The 18,259-nt window shown below is 38.1% G+C and overlaps 1 protein-coding gene across 10 annotated transcripts in view; it reads right to left on the reverse strand.

Annotated features, from left to right (window-relative positions):
- DOCK9 (dedicator of cytokinesis 9) overlaps positions 1 to 18,259 on the reverse strand; it is a 2,508,686-nt gene that overhangs the window by 1,262,395 nt on the left and 1,228,032 nt on the right. For all 10 annotated transcript variants that reach the window (XM_044071294.1, XM_044071300.1, XM_044071298.1 and 7 more), the window contains exon 5: positions 11,864 to 11,933. In XM_044071294.1, the coding sequence (XP_043927229.1) occupies positions 11,864 to 11,933 (70 nt within the window). The remainder of the gene's footprint in view (positions 1 to 11,863; positions 11,934 to 18,259) is intronic.

Genomic DNA, 18,259 nt, shown 5'->3' on the forward strand with positions numbered 1-18,259 from the left:
ATCTCTCACATGTGTTGGAATTTGTTGGGAGGAGGAGAGGGTTGTCTGTGTACATGAGGCAGTTGTAACATTGCCTCAAGATTCCCAGATTCACCAGCTGGACCGGAGAGGAGATAGACAACTGACATGGACATGCTAGAATAATATTGGGAATTCCTTAATAATTGAAAACAAGGGCCAGTGGGGAGTGAGGGTGTAGTGCTTTTAATTTTTAGTGCTGACTTATATAATTGCTTTAGCGAGCAAGTGCCAGGTAACTTAAGTGCAATGTGTCACAGGTAACTTAAATGCAAAAACAACAAACAGTAACTTTCTTTCAAGTGAAACAAGGAAATAAGTACAGTAAGCAATGCAGATATCACTAGTGATCCACAGAAGCGCTGAGAAGCCGCGTATTAGGTGGAATTAGCGTTCCAGGGAAATAACAAGCAAACAAACAACAAGCATATAAACAAAGCTAGATTCAGCAGGCCTGAATCTAGTCTATGCTACAGCAAACAAGGTGTACCAATTTCAGTAAGATACAGTTCAAATATTCAGGCACTATAAACCTTTAACCAGAAATTCCCAGCTCAGAAGGGCAGAGTCCAGCCTCTTCTCCCACAAGAGTGCAGACCACAAACCTTCTTAATGTAAAATAACTGGCCTGAAGCCCAAGTGCTTAAACTAGAACTAATGCACTTTAAGAATAACAGACACTGGGCTCTCAATCAGCAGTTCTCAACTTAGAAGGATGAAAGCTACCTGTCCTGCCACCACAGTGCATGCCACAAACCTTCCTAATGTAAAACAACTGGTCTGAAGCCCAAGTGCTTAATCCAAGAGACTTAGAATGATAGCTACACTTTAATCAAGTTACTACCAAGCAGTAATAAATACAATTGAATACTTTAGAGAATGCCTGGATTAGTGCTCAAGTTACACAAACAAAGCTAGATCCAACAGGCCCGAATCCAGTCTATGCCACAGCAAACAAGGCGCACCAACTTCAGTAAGAAGCAGTTCAGATATGCATGCACTATAAGCCTTTAACCAGAAATTCCCAGCTCAGATGGGCAGAGTCCAGCCTCTCCTCCCACAAGAGTGCAGACCACGAACCCTCTTAATGTAAAATAACTGGCCTGAAAGCCCAAGTGCTTAAACCAGAATTAATACACTTTTAGAATAACAGACACTGAGCCCTCAATCAGCAATTCCCAACCTAGAAGGATGTAAGCTACCTGTTCTGCCACTACAGTGCAGACCACAAAGTGTTTAAACCAAAAGGCTTAGAATGAGTTGCACCAAGCAGTAATAAATACAACTGAGTACTTTTAAGATGATGCAAAAGTAAAATAAAGTAGGTAGAAACACAAGTACAGTAAAAGCAGATTAATTTTTTTTCTGAACAAGTGCTGAGATCAAAGAAACAGATTTGAGTGCTGAAACTAGAAAACTGGCTAGTTATAAGAAAAAAAACTAAGCTAGAAGGCTTCCCTCCAGCACAGAAGGGCTTGGGGGCTCAGAAGCCTACAAATAGTCTATACCACTTAACAGGAAAGGCAGGAAACAAGCTTAATTTTTTTTTTTCTGTTTCCCAGATGCTCTCTTTGTACACAGTAGGAGTGCCTGAAATCAGAATATGATCTCACTGCACTCAGTTGAGTGAGCAAATGAGATGGGCCCAGAAGGAGTATCCAAACACAAATTTACAAGAGGGACGGGCAGTTTCAAGGCCACTAAGATTAACACCAAAACAAAAACAGTGAGGGTGGGTGGGACTAACTGAAGAGCAGAGTCAAAACTTCCAGTTCAGTTAATATTCCTGCAACACACAGTTAAAATCAATTTAAATACTGTATTTTTTTGAAAAAAAAGTGCAGATAAAGGTACTTAAATTCTCTTATACGTCCATTTGAATACAGCAAGTTCTTAGCCGGCCAAAGCTGAGGTTTTTAAGCAGAAAATATTTCACACTGTACCACTTAAATAGGCAAGGACAGGAAATCAAAGAATGTGGCTACCCCCACACCTGTAATTACTAGCAAATAACAAAATTCAGCAAACACTGACTAACTTCCAGTTCAGTTAATATTCCTGCAACACACAGTTAAAATCAATTTAAATACTGTATTTTTTTGAAAAAATGTGCAGATAAAGGTACTTAAATTCTCTTATACGTCCAGTTGAATACAGCAAGTTCTTAGCCGGCCAAAGCTGAGGTTTTATCTGCTGGGGCAGAGATAAACTTATTTGGCCTCCGAGGGACAGGTTCCATGGACTCCGGTGACTCCCATGCCCTATGAGAGACCAATTGCATAAGCTCATCGTAGGGTGGAGACACCCAGGAGCTGGAAGGTTTAGACCCAAAAGCCTTCGGGAGAACAGACTCATCCTCAGTAGGGGTTTTGGACTGCAATCACCCCTCTGCCTAAGGATCTCTGCAAAGGAGATGTCCTCATAGGGGGATCAAGGGGACCCTTCTGACTCATCCAAGTCAGTGTCAGATGTCAATGACTCCTGTGGGGAGTTCATGTTCCTCCTCTTGCACACTCTCTTTCTGGAGACTTCCTCAGTGGGAGCCTCTGGGGAAGTCTCAGAAGAGCAGCGGGCACCCAGTGGGGCTAACCGAGGCTTTGGGTCTCTATGCTTGGGGTGGCCGATGGAAGCAGAAGCAGACACAGGCACTTTAGGGGAAGAAGAGGCCAGACTTGGTGATGAGGAAATCGTAGGAGACAATACTCACCTCATGGCTTCGAAGGCATCACGGCTCTGATGAGAAGGAGTCGACGGACCCGAAGGAACCGTGATTCCCTCCCGCACCAATGCCCTGGGATCCAAGCCCGAGGTAGGAGCCGATCTCACCCGCGCCGAGGCCCTGAGAAGAAGAGTTGGCACTGACAGGTCAGTGAGACTATCCTCCCTGGTCCCGACTAGAGAGTGTTGGCCCCTAGAGTCCCCAGTCAGTGCCGAGGATGTCCGAGTAGATGGAGCCAATAACATTGGAACAGGCATCGGCTCCAAGGGTTCTACAACCATCAGGTCGGCCTCCTCTGGCTCCGAAAAAATGGTATGGCTCAGTGGAGGAGCAGTCAATTCTGGGGTAGAGGTCTTTGGTTCCAATGCCTGGGTCGGAGCCGACAGCAATTTAGCTAGGCCTGGTGTCTTTAAGAGCTTCTGTGCCAGTCGGTCCTTGTCTGAATCCAAAAGGCTATCAGAGGACCTGGAGGAATGCACCGATGGTGCCAACTGGAGTAATGGAGAAGGAGTTTCGGAGACCGGTTCCAAGGCAGTGTTCCGGGTCCAAAAGGAAAAGACTGTCGGCTCCGAAGGCTGTGGAGCCGAAGTCACAGCAAGTTCCACTTTCTTAGATTTTTTTGACTTGGAGTCTGAGGAGGACTTAGAGGACTTTGATGAATTGCTGGCTCCATCTTGGTCAGTCAAAGCTTCCACAAAAGCGTGCTTAAGAAAACCCTGATCCATGAGCTTTCTCTTCCTCTCAGCAAGCACCCTAGTGGAAAAGGAGTGGCAGATACTGCAGGACTCCTGCAGGTGCACCTCACCCAGACAATAGACACATTGAACGTGTCCGTCTGTGAAGGACATCTTCTGTCCGCAGTCTGGACATTTTTTAAAACCAGACTTTGGATGTCTGTCTTTATCTTCTGACATAATTTTAATCTATCACAACTATAAACAACTATTTTAGAAAAGCACACACAATATCAAACAATGCCCAAGAGGCTACACTATATATATATATATATATATATATATATATATATATATATATATATATATACATATAAAAACAGAAAAACAGAAAACTAACTAAGTTTAACTGTTAATATCTAACTACACAACTACGCTAACACTACACTACTAAAGGCCAAAGCCAACACTAGCAAAGAACGGCCATGAAAAATAAACGAGACCAAAAGAGATAGTAATATATGGGTAAGGGAAATACTAAGCAAAAGTCTAAATATGAAAATATAAGAATTTTTTTAGAAAAACTTGCTAATTCGTTGAATAAAGTCTCGGGCAGAGCTGGAAACCAAGAGATCAGTGCTGCGGCACTGATCTCTTGGTTTCCAGCAAGAGATCAGTGCTGCGGCAAACCAGATCAGATTTAATTCCAGCAGTGCATCATGGGATAAGGTGCTGGGTCTCAAGCTACTGGTAAACTTTGAGTTTTGCTAAACGGCCGTGTTGGAGCCGAGGATCAGCTCCGAACCCATCAGTGAAGAATGAACGGCGAGATTGAACAACTTCACATTTATATTTTACAGGAGCATGTGTATTTAACCAAGATCTTTTAGGTCTGTCCAATAAATTATATTAGATTATACACCAATACAAAATAAGACAAAGATGCCTGTTAATAATACAAAAATTATTTACACACCCTTTTCTACCGGTCTGTTAAAAAGAGAAGAATTTAAGGATTGGGTAGTGGAAATGACTGCAAATTGATTAGGAAGCTAGACATTTTTTCAAAAGGAATAACTAATGACAGGGATAAAATGAAAATGGAGTTTAAATACATGGGTAGAAATAAGCAACACAGTGATACTGGAAATATATAATACAAATTACTTACAAGGATTGGCAAAGCTTAAGTATTACAGGAGAAGGGGATCTCTCAGAACAAGATGAAGAGCAACCACAAAGAACCAAAGGGAAAAGGATGGAGTATTTGGGGAATATGCATGAGTTTAAAAAGGTTATGGTTAAGCAAGTTAAGGGAAATTTGGCCAGGGCATTTGGGGAATTTCTCCTACTCTTTTCAATATGTGCCATATGATCTTTTACATCCCTCTGACCTACCATCAACTCAAGTAGTTAGAACTTCAGTTTAACAACTCATGGTGGCGATATTATGCCAAGAGGGTAAAGACTGCTCAGACCTGGCTTCACTAAAACCCATTTAAATTTTAAACTTGGATTATAAAGATTTTATGTCTATACTATCAAAGGGAATGGCAAAGGTGTTGACAAAATTGATAGATATGGATCAATGTGGATTTATGGAGGAAATGCAAGCATCTGGCACATTAAAAATAATGATTCAGAGAGAAGCAGAATGAAAGACGATGCCGCTATTGCTGGTATTTCTTTGATGCAAAGAAGACATTCAGTAAAGTCAGACTGTATTTTATGAGTACAGCAAAGGTAGCATTTGTCTTCCCTGATACAATAACACAGTTAAATACCGGGGATCTATGAGGCGTCAGTGATAAGAATTAAACTGACAAGCTGTGGTTAAACCAAGGAACAAGGCACAGACATCTTCTCCTCCTTTTCTATTTGCTATTTAGAGCCATTAGCAAAGCAAATAAGGGACTCACAAATTCAAGGATACTGTATGGTAATCAGAAGCATTAGCTTTAATTGCAGATGACATTATTTTGCACTAGATAAATCCAGAAAATGACATTTCAGTGCTGTGGAACATTTTGAGATAGTTTCAAGTATTTTCAAGATATTACATAAATGATGAAAAAACAAAGGCTATGGCTGTAAAATATGTACCCTCATATGAATTGGTTCAGCAATACCCAATATGAAATGTTCAGGTATATGGATTAAAAAGGATTCTGCTATGGAGTTAAAAATATGTGGGAAGAGACTAAAAAAAAAGAAAATACAAAAACTGGACAGCTGGAAGCTCTTGATTATGAATATGATAGTAAGATACAAACAGTGAAAACATTTAAATTCCTTTAGTCTAATATCAACCAGAGAAGAAGTTGTAAATAATAAAGTTGATTCTTCCCATAGAAGACGGTAGTTTAGAATTACCTGATTTTAAGAGATACTTTACAGTTAAAGCGTATATACATAACTCAAGCAAAAAGTTATAAATCAAAGTGGAAAAGGATGATGATGAAACATGGGGGGGTACTTCTAGAAATTAAGACACAGTAGAATTTTGGATGCAAGTACTTAAGAATATTTTATTTATTTGATTATTTATTTGACATTTGTTTACCGAGAAAGTCCAACTGGGTATGTTCCCATTTTCAGCACATGCCTGCGGAGACGAGCTCCAGAGGTCATAGTAAACAATTAGGTACTTGCATATTATCGCAACCAGACTTGCTACCTCGTCTAATATGTAAAGCATTCAGTGGCTTGTAAATAGTTTGGTTACTTTCATTTTGTAGGACTGAATACTGTTACCTAGCTGTAGTTAAGGAAAAATAAGAAAGCTCTGCCTGTATTTGTGGGGATGAATACGGTGACTGGCATAGTTTTTTCGCAACAACGTTGCAAGCGAGTCAGGTTTCCTATATTATCCTCAAGTCTGCACTCCTGCTTTTTGCTATTGTAAAAGAATCATATTGGTAGGTTAACATCAGTTTTCCACGTGTTCTGATCAATCCTCCTGGGACGGGAAAGCTGTGTGTAAAACTGATATCAGCCTACCATTCCGAATCGTTTACAGCCTCAGAAAGCAGGACTCCAGATCTTAGATGTCTGTATGGCATACAAAACAGAAAAACAGGAAGAGGATTTGCTAAACTGTTTGCGCTGTTAAAGTAATGTGCAGTTTTTTTCCCAGTACTAACAACTTTCAAATAACCGTTTCAACTGTTTCCTGCACTCGTGTGTATGCAGATATCCTATTATCACAACCAGATCCTTTTTTCACAACCACGAAAATCTGGTTGCGATAATACATAAGTACCAACATTTTAAATCACAAAAAATAGAATGATGTAGACAAATTACATTCTACAAAAAAAAAATATAAGTTGCAACATTTAGAATGATTCAGACAATGCAACAGATATGTGGTTGTGGATACAATAAAATTAAAAGGAAATAAGCCATGTGGGAGGGCACACTGTATACAAAATCACACATTAGGAAGCTCAATCTACAGGAGAAAACTAGTACTGAACACAGAACTATGAACTGTAGTTACAGAAAACGTAGCAGTAAGAGTTACAGTACGCAAAAATCCAGGATACTTAAGAAAATCCAATATGTCTGATTATATGATTATACATGGAGAAATAAGTTAATAGAGTACTAAACTTATTAAGTCAGGACACACTATGTCCACACAGCAGCAATTAAATTACAGTAGTAGCTAACAGGCATGACTTCTAAACGTACAGTAGAGTATGAAAAGAAAGAAGAGCGAGTAGAAGATATTACAGGTACTATCGTATAAGCTAGTAAGGCAGGAAAGCAGGTATTACAGAGATAATTGCTATTAATGAGGGAGAGCAAGAGGGGGTAACATTAGAGTGTAGACCATGAAGAGTACAGTAGGAACAGATAGATGGGAATAGTGAATGAATACTATGGTAGTAGAGAGCAAGGGCAGATCCAATTATTCGTTAAATGATCTTTCTGTCTTGACTTAAAAGAAAAGTAGTGAGGTACAAGTCTGATTGATTCTGGAATAGTATTCCATGATTTGACAGCATTGTGAGAGTAAAGACAGACTCCATGGGATCTCCTGGGTTTGTAGATAGACAGTACATGTTTGCGAGAGGAATGTAGGTCACAAGATGGAATATAATATTGAAGTAGTGATGAGGAGGTATGTGAATAAGAGGTGTTATATAGCATTTTGTGTGTTAACATAAGTTGATTAAAAGTCAGTAGATGGGGTAGTTTGAGCCAGCTTAGGGACTTAAGTGAAGAGCTGTGGTGAGAAAGGTGTGCATGGCCAGTGGCAAATGTACCTACTGTATTATAGCAGTTAAGTTTTTCTTCAAGAGAAGCTTGCAGACTGGTTAGAATAGGGGAAGCTACAGCAGGGAGGGTAAGAGATAAGTAGTGGCAATGGTCACTTTTGCAGAGTTGGAGATGATTTTTTTAGCTCTATACAGCATGCTCAGTTTTTGATTTTTTTTTATATTGATATGCAGGTCAGATGTGAGATTATTGTCAATTGTTACACCTAAGAGTTTGGCGTGAGAAATAACATTAGTAGAAGTATTGTTAAGTGAAGTAACAGAAAAGTCAGAGGTATCTGGAGTATGTCGTTTTGGTAAAAATAATAAAAGTTTTTTTTTTTTTTTTTTGGATTAAGCAGCAACTGGTTGTTGGCAAGCCAAGATTCAATGGAGTTGAATGTGTCATGAGTTAAGTCCTGAAGATGGATAACATTGTTAGCAGAGCAGATTAGTGGAGAATCGTCTGCATGTTGAATTAGCATTGCTTGCTTAGAGCTCTGTTAAGATGATTAATGAAAACGATGAAGAGGACTGGACCTGGTATAGAGCCTTGGGGTACTCCTGTGCTAACTGTTAAGTAAGGAGAGAAATACGAGTTCCATTTGACACACTGGTATCTGTTGGAGAGAGTAAGTGGTGAACCACTGTAAAGTTGTTTCAGTTAAGACAAGAACAGACAGTGGGATAAGAGTTTGGGGTAGGAGACAGTGTCAAAAGCTTCTGATAGATCCAAAAATAAAGATGAGACAAAATCACCGGAGTCGCAAGGTTTGTTAATAGTGTCAGCAAAGGATAGTAGAGCAGTGACAGTACTATGGGCATGCCTGAATCCATGCTGGTAGGGGAAGAGTAGATTAGAGTCTAATAGTTATTGAAGAAATGGTTTGTGGATACATTTCTCTAGAATTTTTGATAGTAGTAAAAAAACAGCAATAGTTCTATCGTTAGATATTTCTGTGGATGTGCTTCCTTTGTGGAAAGGAATGATGAGGAACTTTTTTTCCACAAGGAGGGGACATAAGCTTCCTTGATAGATCTACTGATTATTATAAAGACTGAGCAAGCAACTGAGTCAGCTGCCATTCTAAGGAATTCATTGGGAAGAATGTATGCAGATGGGAAATGAGGCTTGAGTTTGCACAAGAGGGATTTAATGAAGGAAGTGAGAATTTGGAGAAACAGGTGATAAGCAGCTGAAGGAAGGTGGGGGGATGGAGGAAAAGTTTTGGTGATAGATGCTATGCTATTACTCAAGTAAGAGTTGAATTGAGATGCAATGTCTGGAGAGGTATTGTCAGAGTCTGGTTGAGGAGAGGATTGATTTCCAAGGTGCAATTTTTTTAATGGTGTACCAGCAGGTTTTGCGATTGGATTTGTGTTGATCTTGAGGCTTTGTGTTTAAATGTTTGCTATCCAAGTTAACATGTTTCTTTACAATGTTATGTAGTGTTCTGAAGTGTTGTAGATTATTGTGGGTCTTTTGTTTTTGGTAGCTAGACCAGGCCTTAGCTCTCTTTCGCATAAGTGATCTGGCATAGTGGGAAAGCCATGAGGTGTAGTTGGATTTAACCGTTCTCTTTTTGGTAGGAGCTAGAGTGTTTAGGAAAGTAGAATTAAATTGCTCTGCTGCCTCGTCTAGTGAGAGGTATTTGAGAAAAGACCAATTAAGAGAGTTTAAAATGTCTATAAAGGTCTGCTGATCAAAGCTGGTGAGGCTGCGGAGATGTCCTTTGGGGATGTTGTTTGCAAGACTGAGGAGTAAATCTAGTTGTATAGATAGGGTAGTGATCACTAAAACAGTCTGACAGTGTTTCAGAATCAGCAAAATTACTAGATGGTGGTATGATAGAGCCATTTTTGTGGGATGAGTACCATACAAAACATTATATTCATAGATTAGCAGAAAGTATTCTAAGAAATAATCTAACTCATAAATGGGGAAAGGAAATTTTTTCAGTAGGGATACAGAAATTAGGTAAAATGGGGCTTGAAGTTGCTGAGAGAAATTCGCAAAGCAACTAAGGTATTTGGAACAATAAGCCCAAAACAGGAAGACAATGCTTGCACAGTCAATTTCAAAATACACAAAAAAATTGTGCATGTAAAAAAATGGTAATGTAAACTTTTCATATTATACAGGATAAACTTGAATAATAATGAATATGTCACGGTATATTAGTGAACATTTTACAACACAAAAATATACAAATTAAAGCTAATAAATTCCTTATCCCATGCTTGAGGTCCCTCAAATTATCTAGGGTATGATCTCAGTTATTCTTACCAGGAGTAATATACAGTTATGAACCTTGGAATGGGTAAAGCCAATCTAACACCAAATGGGATACATTAATTCAAGCACAGAAAGGAAAATTGGCTAGGCTTAAAATGGCCCTGTAAGAGCAGCTAGCTTAGTACTAACCTATAGACCATTAAGAACAGAGTTTTAATAACAAGAAGACAAAATAACTTATGTATGCTCAAGGCTACCAAATATGAAAAACATTCCTTTTGCATATAATTATATACAGAGAAGTATGCTTATATTTTAATAACCATTAACATGTTCATGGGATGGCAATTAAGAAGAAATGAAGACGGGAGTTAGAAATGATGAATAAGAGGAAAGCATTACATTTTATGTACATCTCCATTTTGTATGCTTTTATTGGGAAGCCCTTATTTAATAGCTTTCAAGGTATATTAGGAGACACGGTAATGAACTTAAACCCAAGCCTGTCTTGGCCACTTGTTGAATGGTGCTTCTATCCATTATGAATAAATGACTAAAGTATCCTGAAATTAAGTTGCTTAAACAGATCTTTCAATCAGGTATCCATTTCTGATTCTAAAGATGTCAAGTGAAAGTCATACCCTAAAAACACAATGTATTAAAAGAAACAGGTAAAGCTGCCATTATAGTGCAAGTAACTGAGAAGTAAAGCATTAACTTAGAAGGCTTCCACAGCAGTCACTGTTTGCAAAATTGTAAAGAAACCAAATCACAGGATCCACATATGTACCTGCAAGAAATATTTCAGTTGACATAATGGAGCTACAAAAATAAATAGCACCTCTTATACTCATGAAGGAATCAAAATTCTTCAAACAGTACTACTCTCAACAATTCTACATTAACTTGAAACCATAAATACATCTAGGCTAGAGTAAACATATCCTATGATAGAAAATCAGTTCTGCCCACTAAAGCAATGGGAGAGGAAGATAGTTAACTGTGACGGGCTTTCTAATTTTCGGTGTGTGAGGGCAGTGCTGCCAAATACAGCAACAAGAAGAGAAAGTTTGGTATATATATGCAGCATAACGCTTTCAAAAACAGGTGCTTCAGCCATTGATTTAGCACAGTGAGAAGCATGTGCATGTATTGGGGGGTAACCAGCAGAATGATCCTGACCTTAGATGGCTTACTGCTGGTGAATTCATAGCAGTTCCATACAGATATAACGTGTTGGGCAGACATCGCATCTCTACCTTCCAAAAACAGAAGAGGGGGCCGTATCACTAAGAAAATCTTAGCACATATGACTAAAGCTCTATGCTGTTAATGAGCAGTTTCCTCTGACCAGGATAAAGGGTATTACAACTCTAAGGAAAAATATTAACATGACAGTAATATCAAATCTTCCCCTAGCAGACAACTTCCAAACTTGAACTCTACAACCTAGCCCTTAATGAGTTACACCATACACGGATAAGTGACAAACAAAATCTATATCATGTCTTGGCAAAATACTGCATTACTCCACTCTGCTACAGAAACCCCATAGTTAGTCTAGTGTCTTCTTTACGCTGTGCTGAGAAACAGGTGCTAATAATCACTGAAGATAATGGCAACCATAAACACCAAAGCAGCAATTTGTGAGAAAAGAAGAAAAATAAGGCTCAGCACCAAAATAAAGGTTTAGCACAATCTGATCCCATCCCCACAGTACATGTTCCCAACCACAAAGCAGCAATGCTGGTGGTCAGCAGATAGCAGTGGAAAAGGGCCAGGAAATAGAAGCTGACTAGCGTACACAACATTTCATCAAACTGGAAAGCATTCTGACTTGGCACTGCTTTACTTGAGCTATGATTGCTTTAAGCCCTTTAAGTTTTTAATCATTCTGTGTGTCATAATCTTTAAATGCAGAAGAAACAGCACAGCATTCCTGCTACCTTACCTCATCTTTATCCACATCTTCATCAACTTCAAAAACATGTGATGGGAGCTTTTCTGGTCTGGATACTTTACTGTAAATAAAAGAAAAAAGAAATGTATAAATATGAATTCTTCTCTAAAGAATGAGTCTTAACTAGTGTCTACATTTTCATTTCCAGTTCCCACCCCCCCTGGTTTAGAAGTGATATGGCTTCTTAGTTAACATACATACAAACATCCCTCATGTTTTTCTATTGTCTTTTACAAGGGTTATATCTATATTCATTCAAATACCAGTAGAACAATTCTCTTCCAAAACAAGGATTTACCAGAGTCGTTAAATAGCTGCCTCCCTTCACCTAGGCCTAAGAAATACATTGTGATCCCAATTCATCTACATATCTTCTGACTGTTCCTAATTCATTCATAAATAGGATACACAAGTAGTACTCCAATGTTGTTTCGGGGGAGTCTACTTTTAGTTTAATTATAAACTCAACAACTACTGTGACATCATTATTTTAGTATAACAGTAACAGTAAATATTGCACCTTGCAGTAGTTTTTAACAGAATCAAGAGTAACTATAAGGATGAAATATCGGAGGATGTAGGATAATGACTTCAGCAGAAAGGTGAATTTCCCTTTTAAGTATGACTACTGTTAAGCACACACACAGCAGAGCATTCCCAGCTTGGTACAGATACCAGTCATAACGAGGGCTCCTCCTTCTTAAGAACAAACATCTGTCTTACTAAGCAACAGCAAGAGAGAGCTAATTCCAACCTTGTGCTGAAGTTGTGGGGATAAATTGTACCTATACTTAAAAACATCCCTATTCATGCTGGCAATACATGTTCATTCCGAAATCTGTGTCACCAGGAAAGTATCTTAAAATGTTACCTAAGCCACGATAGACCTTCAGGATTTTCTTAAAGCAATACAGCAAGTAATTCTTTAAAGGAGTATTAGAAGCACTTTTTTCAACAAAGTGATCTAACCTATGGGTAACAAAATTAGGCAGCATAGCAGTTTATTGGAAAGAAAACTGACTCACAGCTACAGGTTCAAGAGTTCTATCTTGACCTCTGGTCCTTGGCTATGTGGAGTTTATATATGGTCTCTGTGTGTGTGCGTGCAAGTGTGCACTTGCTTTCCCCCTATTACCCCAATACATGATAGTTGACTGCCTTCCTTAAACTGTAGAAGGGCCAGTTCATTTACCTGTTAACAAATAAAATACAAAGTTAAAGTATCAGCATGACAACTACTTGTTTGTAAGATAGCATTATTATGTGTGTACCATCACAGAAATAAACTAAAGGACAGGTAAGGAATGTTTGGTTTACCTAGCCCAATCATTTCGCTACCATTTTTATAAGATTTAGAGCATATTTAACATCTTTATTCACCCAATCCATACAAAAATTATCTTGTCTCATTCTCTTGTTTTCTTTTATTTGATGACTACATTTTTGAATCTACAACATCTTCAGAAAGGTAATTTCATTTAATCACAGATAATTCTGTGAAAAATGCTTTGTTGTATCTCTGTTGACCTGTCCATTGTGTATCCTCAAATGAAGTAACCAAATCATCTTTTTACATAAATTATTTACCTGGGGTCTATTGATTCCCTTGCAATATTTAAATGTTTCAATGATATGACATCTCTATTCTTTTAGTGATATCTCTTATTTTATTTCCCATCCCCTTCTTTAAGTATGTTTGTACAAAGCTTTTGTAATCCATTTTTATACAGCTTCCTGTGAAGAATGTGAAAAAGTTTTGCTTTTTCTTCTCTGATTTGCTTTTATCATGTCTATATCCTTGCCAGATATTGAACAGCTTTCTATAGATTCCCTTGTGGTATTTAAACATTTTATGATCTTTATATTTTATCACCCCATTTTTCTTAAACTAAGTGCTCCTAATTCACTTTGTATAGTTTCAGATACAGAATGAACCATTTTTCATTTTCTTCTCTGAACTGTTTCAGTCATATCTATATCCTTGCCAAGATAAGGTCTATATAACTGGACATAATGCTCAAAGGTGGGGTGGTATCAAATGGGTGTGAAGAGACAGACAGAACAATGTTTTTTGTAGTTTTCCTTGAAAACGGATGAAATAATTTACTGTTTTCTACTAACGACATGTCCTTTTTGCTGCTTTGTCACAAAATGTGCCTCCTTTTCGACTATTTCATAGGCCTTTCCCAAGTCAGTGCTCCTGCTTCTTCTGCGTGATGGATCACTGACAGCAACAGGATCTGGGGTTCAATCTTGACTTCTGATCACTGCCTTTGTAGAGTTCTGTAGGCTCTCCCTACATCTTTGTAGGTTTTCCTAAGGTGCTCTGGTTTCAAGCCACACCTCCACACCCTTGTTAATTTGTGTGTAATCAACTCCCTCAGAGAAAGGGGAAATTCCTGAGAAACTGTAATCTCTATCATTACAGTATAAACTCCAATACTCACACATTATGGATTTAACACAAGAATGCAGATTATTAGTATTTCAGATCCAAGCTTAGCATCCAAATGTCCAAACAGGTGCTCTTCTATATAGGTACGCGCTCAGGCAAACGTATATTTATGTAACTAAGATAATGAGGAAATAGCATCAGTAATGTAATGACAGAAACAGTGATTGTAAAGAACTAGAAAAAGATGAATGCTAAGTGAGTAATAGTATGCTGTATTATATTATGTATATGTAAGTGCATACCTTACAACTGTCCACATTTTTGTCTCATATTTTTGGCCTATTCCTCATAAAATTTATAGTTTTCTGGCAAATTGTTGAGGACTGAAGTCACTAAGTAATGAAACACATTTGAATTTCACGTTACATATCCTTTAGAAAAAGTATGCTGACACAACTCTTGTTATTCTAACAACTTTCCAAGTTTAAAAGAGCAATATTTAAAATCTGCCCCAATTTTGGGCCCTTTGTCTCCCCATTATGTTTGGTTTTGTCCAGACTGTTTGTGCTAAGAAGTTGACATGTATGAGTAAGTATTGTATGTATATTCATTTTAATAGCAGTAAAGAAAATTTTTGAAATACAAGTGTACACAATTATACCGATGAAGAGAGAGAAGTATATTCTAAAAAAATTAACAATGAAGAATGGAGAAAACTGTATCCCTTTTTAAAGAGGATTAAGGATCCATACAGACTGATTAATTATAAAACAGACAGTCCATCAAAGCAAATGCCTTTGTCCTACTTCTGCAATGCAGGATTGTTAACTGAAGCTCTCAAATATTAAAAAATGTACTAATTTGCAACAAATAGATAAATTAATTAAATTATTTTAAAGTCACTAAACATTTTCCCGGTATACAACAGGATGTGACTGTGCTTAGTAACCAACAAACTACAGTCATTCCACTGCAGTAATGGCATCCTTTCTGCATAAAATGGCTTTCCTTATGTCGTCGGTAAGGATGTCACTGCCACTAATGTCATCAACATTCTTCTCTTAGCAGCTGTAGACAGACTTTTCTGCTGGCTAGTATGAAACTGTCAGTATAAAGTCAAGTATACACAATTAAGAGACCTGGTGCAAAAAATAATAAAACAGCAAGTGTTTCTGAGGTTTAGTTAAGTTTCACTTTCACGGATTCCATGATGACTAACTTACCTGTTTTTCAGACCTCGTCCTAAGTTCTCTAATAGCTAATTATTTACTCAAAGAAATGAACTTTGCTTAGTATTCAATATACCATCCTACTGAATGTACATTTAATGTTTCTGGGGTCATGTAATATTTCTGACCTGGAAATGTATTTTATAAAAATAAAGCCTATTTTTACAGTTGATCCAAGTTGTACAGAACCCTAGCTGGCTTGCAAAACTAAGGTCCACAATCTGGCTGACAAAACTGAGAAACCAGCCAGGTCATTTTTCTGCAGTCCACCCCTTTGCTAGCTTGCCAAGGAGCAAAAATTGTTTTTAAAAACTCTAGCAAGCAGCATACTACATTTACACCAAACGGTTTACTATAACTTTTAGTATAAACAAATTGCTGAAGTACTTCAGTACCGATGAACAGAAGTATCAACATCCATTTCTGTACCAGCATTCAGAAGTACCATTACAGAAAAAAATACTGGTACTGCACGAACGATAAATCATCATGTCCTGATCACACCACCTAACAACTTGCTTTCAGGGTAGCTGTTTTCTTCACCCCACCCTAGCTACACTATTACAGGTGTACACTATATCAGGTGCCACACCTCTCAACCTCTTAGAGTAAGAAATCTGGCCAAAGCCATTAATAAAAGTGGAACAAAGTCAAAAATAGGGACAATTTTCAAGTATTGGTCTTAAAATTTAGAAAGTTGATAAGACAGGTTTTGCATTAACATGAATTTTCTGAAGGATATGAAGTCTGAAACTCAAATGTCTGTCATTTTCTAACTGCAATCTGTAATGATTTACCACGAATTTGCCAGAAACCACAAGTATATGAAAAAACAGACCAAAAGTATGAGGCCAAAATCTGTACAGTTGGGAGGTATGTCAGGTCTTTTAAACTTTCATTACCTGCAGATGGATGGGTATTATCAAAACAACATTGTATTTCTATAAAGAAACCAGCAGCTACATTAACAACATAACTAGCAACTCCTTTCTTATGTCAAGTATATTCTTACAGAGGAGTAAGCTCCCTCCTGATAGGTACTATAAATGAACAAAGGGAAATGATGAGGTTAAAATAATTTTATAATAGCAAGAACACACAGTTCCACTTTCATTTACTAACCATTATCAAATGGAAAAGTGAAATTAGCTGTGCATCTAATGCACAGTAAACAAAAAAACATACCAGTAAATGACTAGTGCTGCATGCTAAACAATCAATTCAGAGTTAATCATCTTTCACAAGCATTAACCCTTAAAAAACAAATAAAACCTTTAGGCAGAGCCATAAGCCATTAACATGCATATAAACGAAACAAGGAACATTGAGACGGTCAAGATGTCAGGAAGGTGAGCCGGGTACTCATCTTGCCCTACCCCTGCAACTGTCAACATATTCAGCCCACAGATATACTTTACTAAAAGGATACAAGGCTTAAACAACATGTCCTACATGAACTGACAAAGCCCTGTCACTATTCTCAGTATCCTACCGACTGCTAAGAGGTGACCTGTGACTGGTATACAAGGCATCCTCTGACCCATTACTGATAAATTTATTGCACTTCAGCAAGTCAAATGTCATCAGAAATACTTGGTCTAGGGATTTAAACCTCTTTGGCAGTAACAGAATGGTTTAGAGGGACAGGTATGTCTTGCAGAGGACAGTACTATGGAGCAGACTCCTCATCAATGTTAAACAAATCTCATCCCTCCTCATATTCACCTGCAATTTGTATCTCTGGTAAGTAACAAAAAATTTACTCCAGGACTTACCCTCTGTACTACTAAAGGACAGAGGCAGCTCCTAACTGCTTTATCTCATACACAGGTCAATTCAAATTATCTGTAGTATAATCTCAGTTATCCTCATTAGGGGTAATATATAATTATTGACCACGGAATGTGTAAGACCAATTTCTAACCAAATTGGATAGTTTAATTCGAGCTCAAAAGGGAAACTGACTGGGCTTAAAAATGGCCTGCAAAGTCAGCTAGCCTAGTACTTACCTAGGAAACATGGTCAGGTATTATAGGCATTCCCTAACAACCTGAGAAATGTAATTCTTCTAACATGCCCTGGATCTATCCTAAGAAACAGGCTAATTTCAACTTCTTTTATTCATGATCTTATGCTTCCAGGCACCACCGAAAGCTTATGATCATAATGAGGATGTTGACAAAGACCAAATGACTGGTTAGCTGAGAGCTTTGTCCGGACTCAATTCAGTTCACCACCACAGTCTGGTAAAATTCCAGCAGTCCTGCTACTGCTGTACATATCTGTTGGTTAGTTTCCCAATCCTCTCTACCTTCACATATGAACAAGGTACTTAAGCTCTTTCACCAAGACACTCTTCAGACCATGACTGTGCATTGACAGCCTGCTCAGTAAAAATCAAAAAAAGGAGTAACAAAATGTACTCTCAGTGGAGTCCTATGTCTACCCTGAATGTGCTTAACTTCTTCAAATACAGGTACAACGGCAAACATCAGTGATTCAGCAACCTGCTACTGTAACAGCACTTTTCACAAGATAGTTTGGGGTACACAGCCGTATGCCTCCTTCAAATCCATAAAACACAGACAGTACTGGAAAACTACCATTACCTTCCAAAATCTGTCCAACAGCAAAGTGCTTCTCCACTGTTCCACCATGGCACTGCTACACCTGAAGCACAGACTCCACCTTTGGGCAAAGCTTTTGCTATGGCACCCCTTCATATGCTGTTCTAGGAAGGCTAAGAGCCCCCTAAAACTGGAC

This window comes from Protopterus annectens, chromosome 5.part0, assembly GCF_019279795.1.
Source record: "Protopterus annectens isolate FY-2018-M chromosome 5.part0, PAN1.0, whole genome shotgun sequence".
Taxonomy (NCBI): Eukaryota; Metazoa; Chordata; order Ceratodontiformes; family Protopteridae; genus Protopterus; species Protopterus annectens.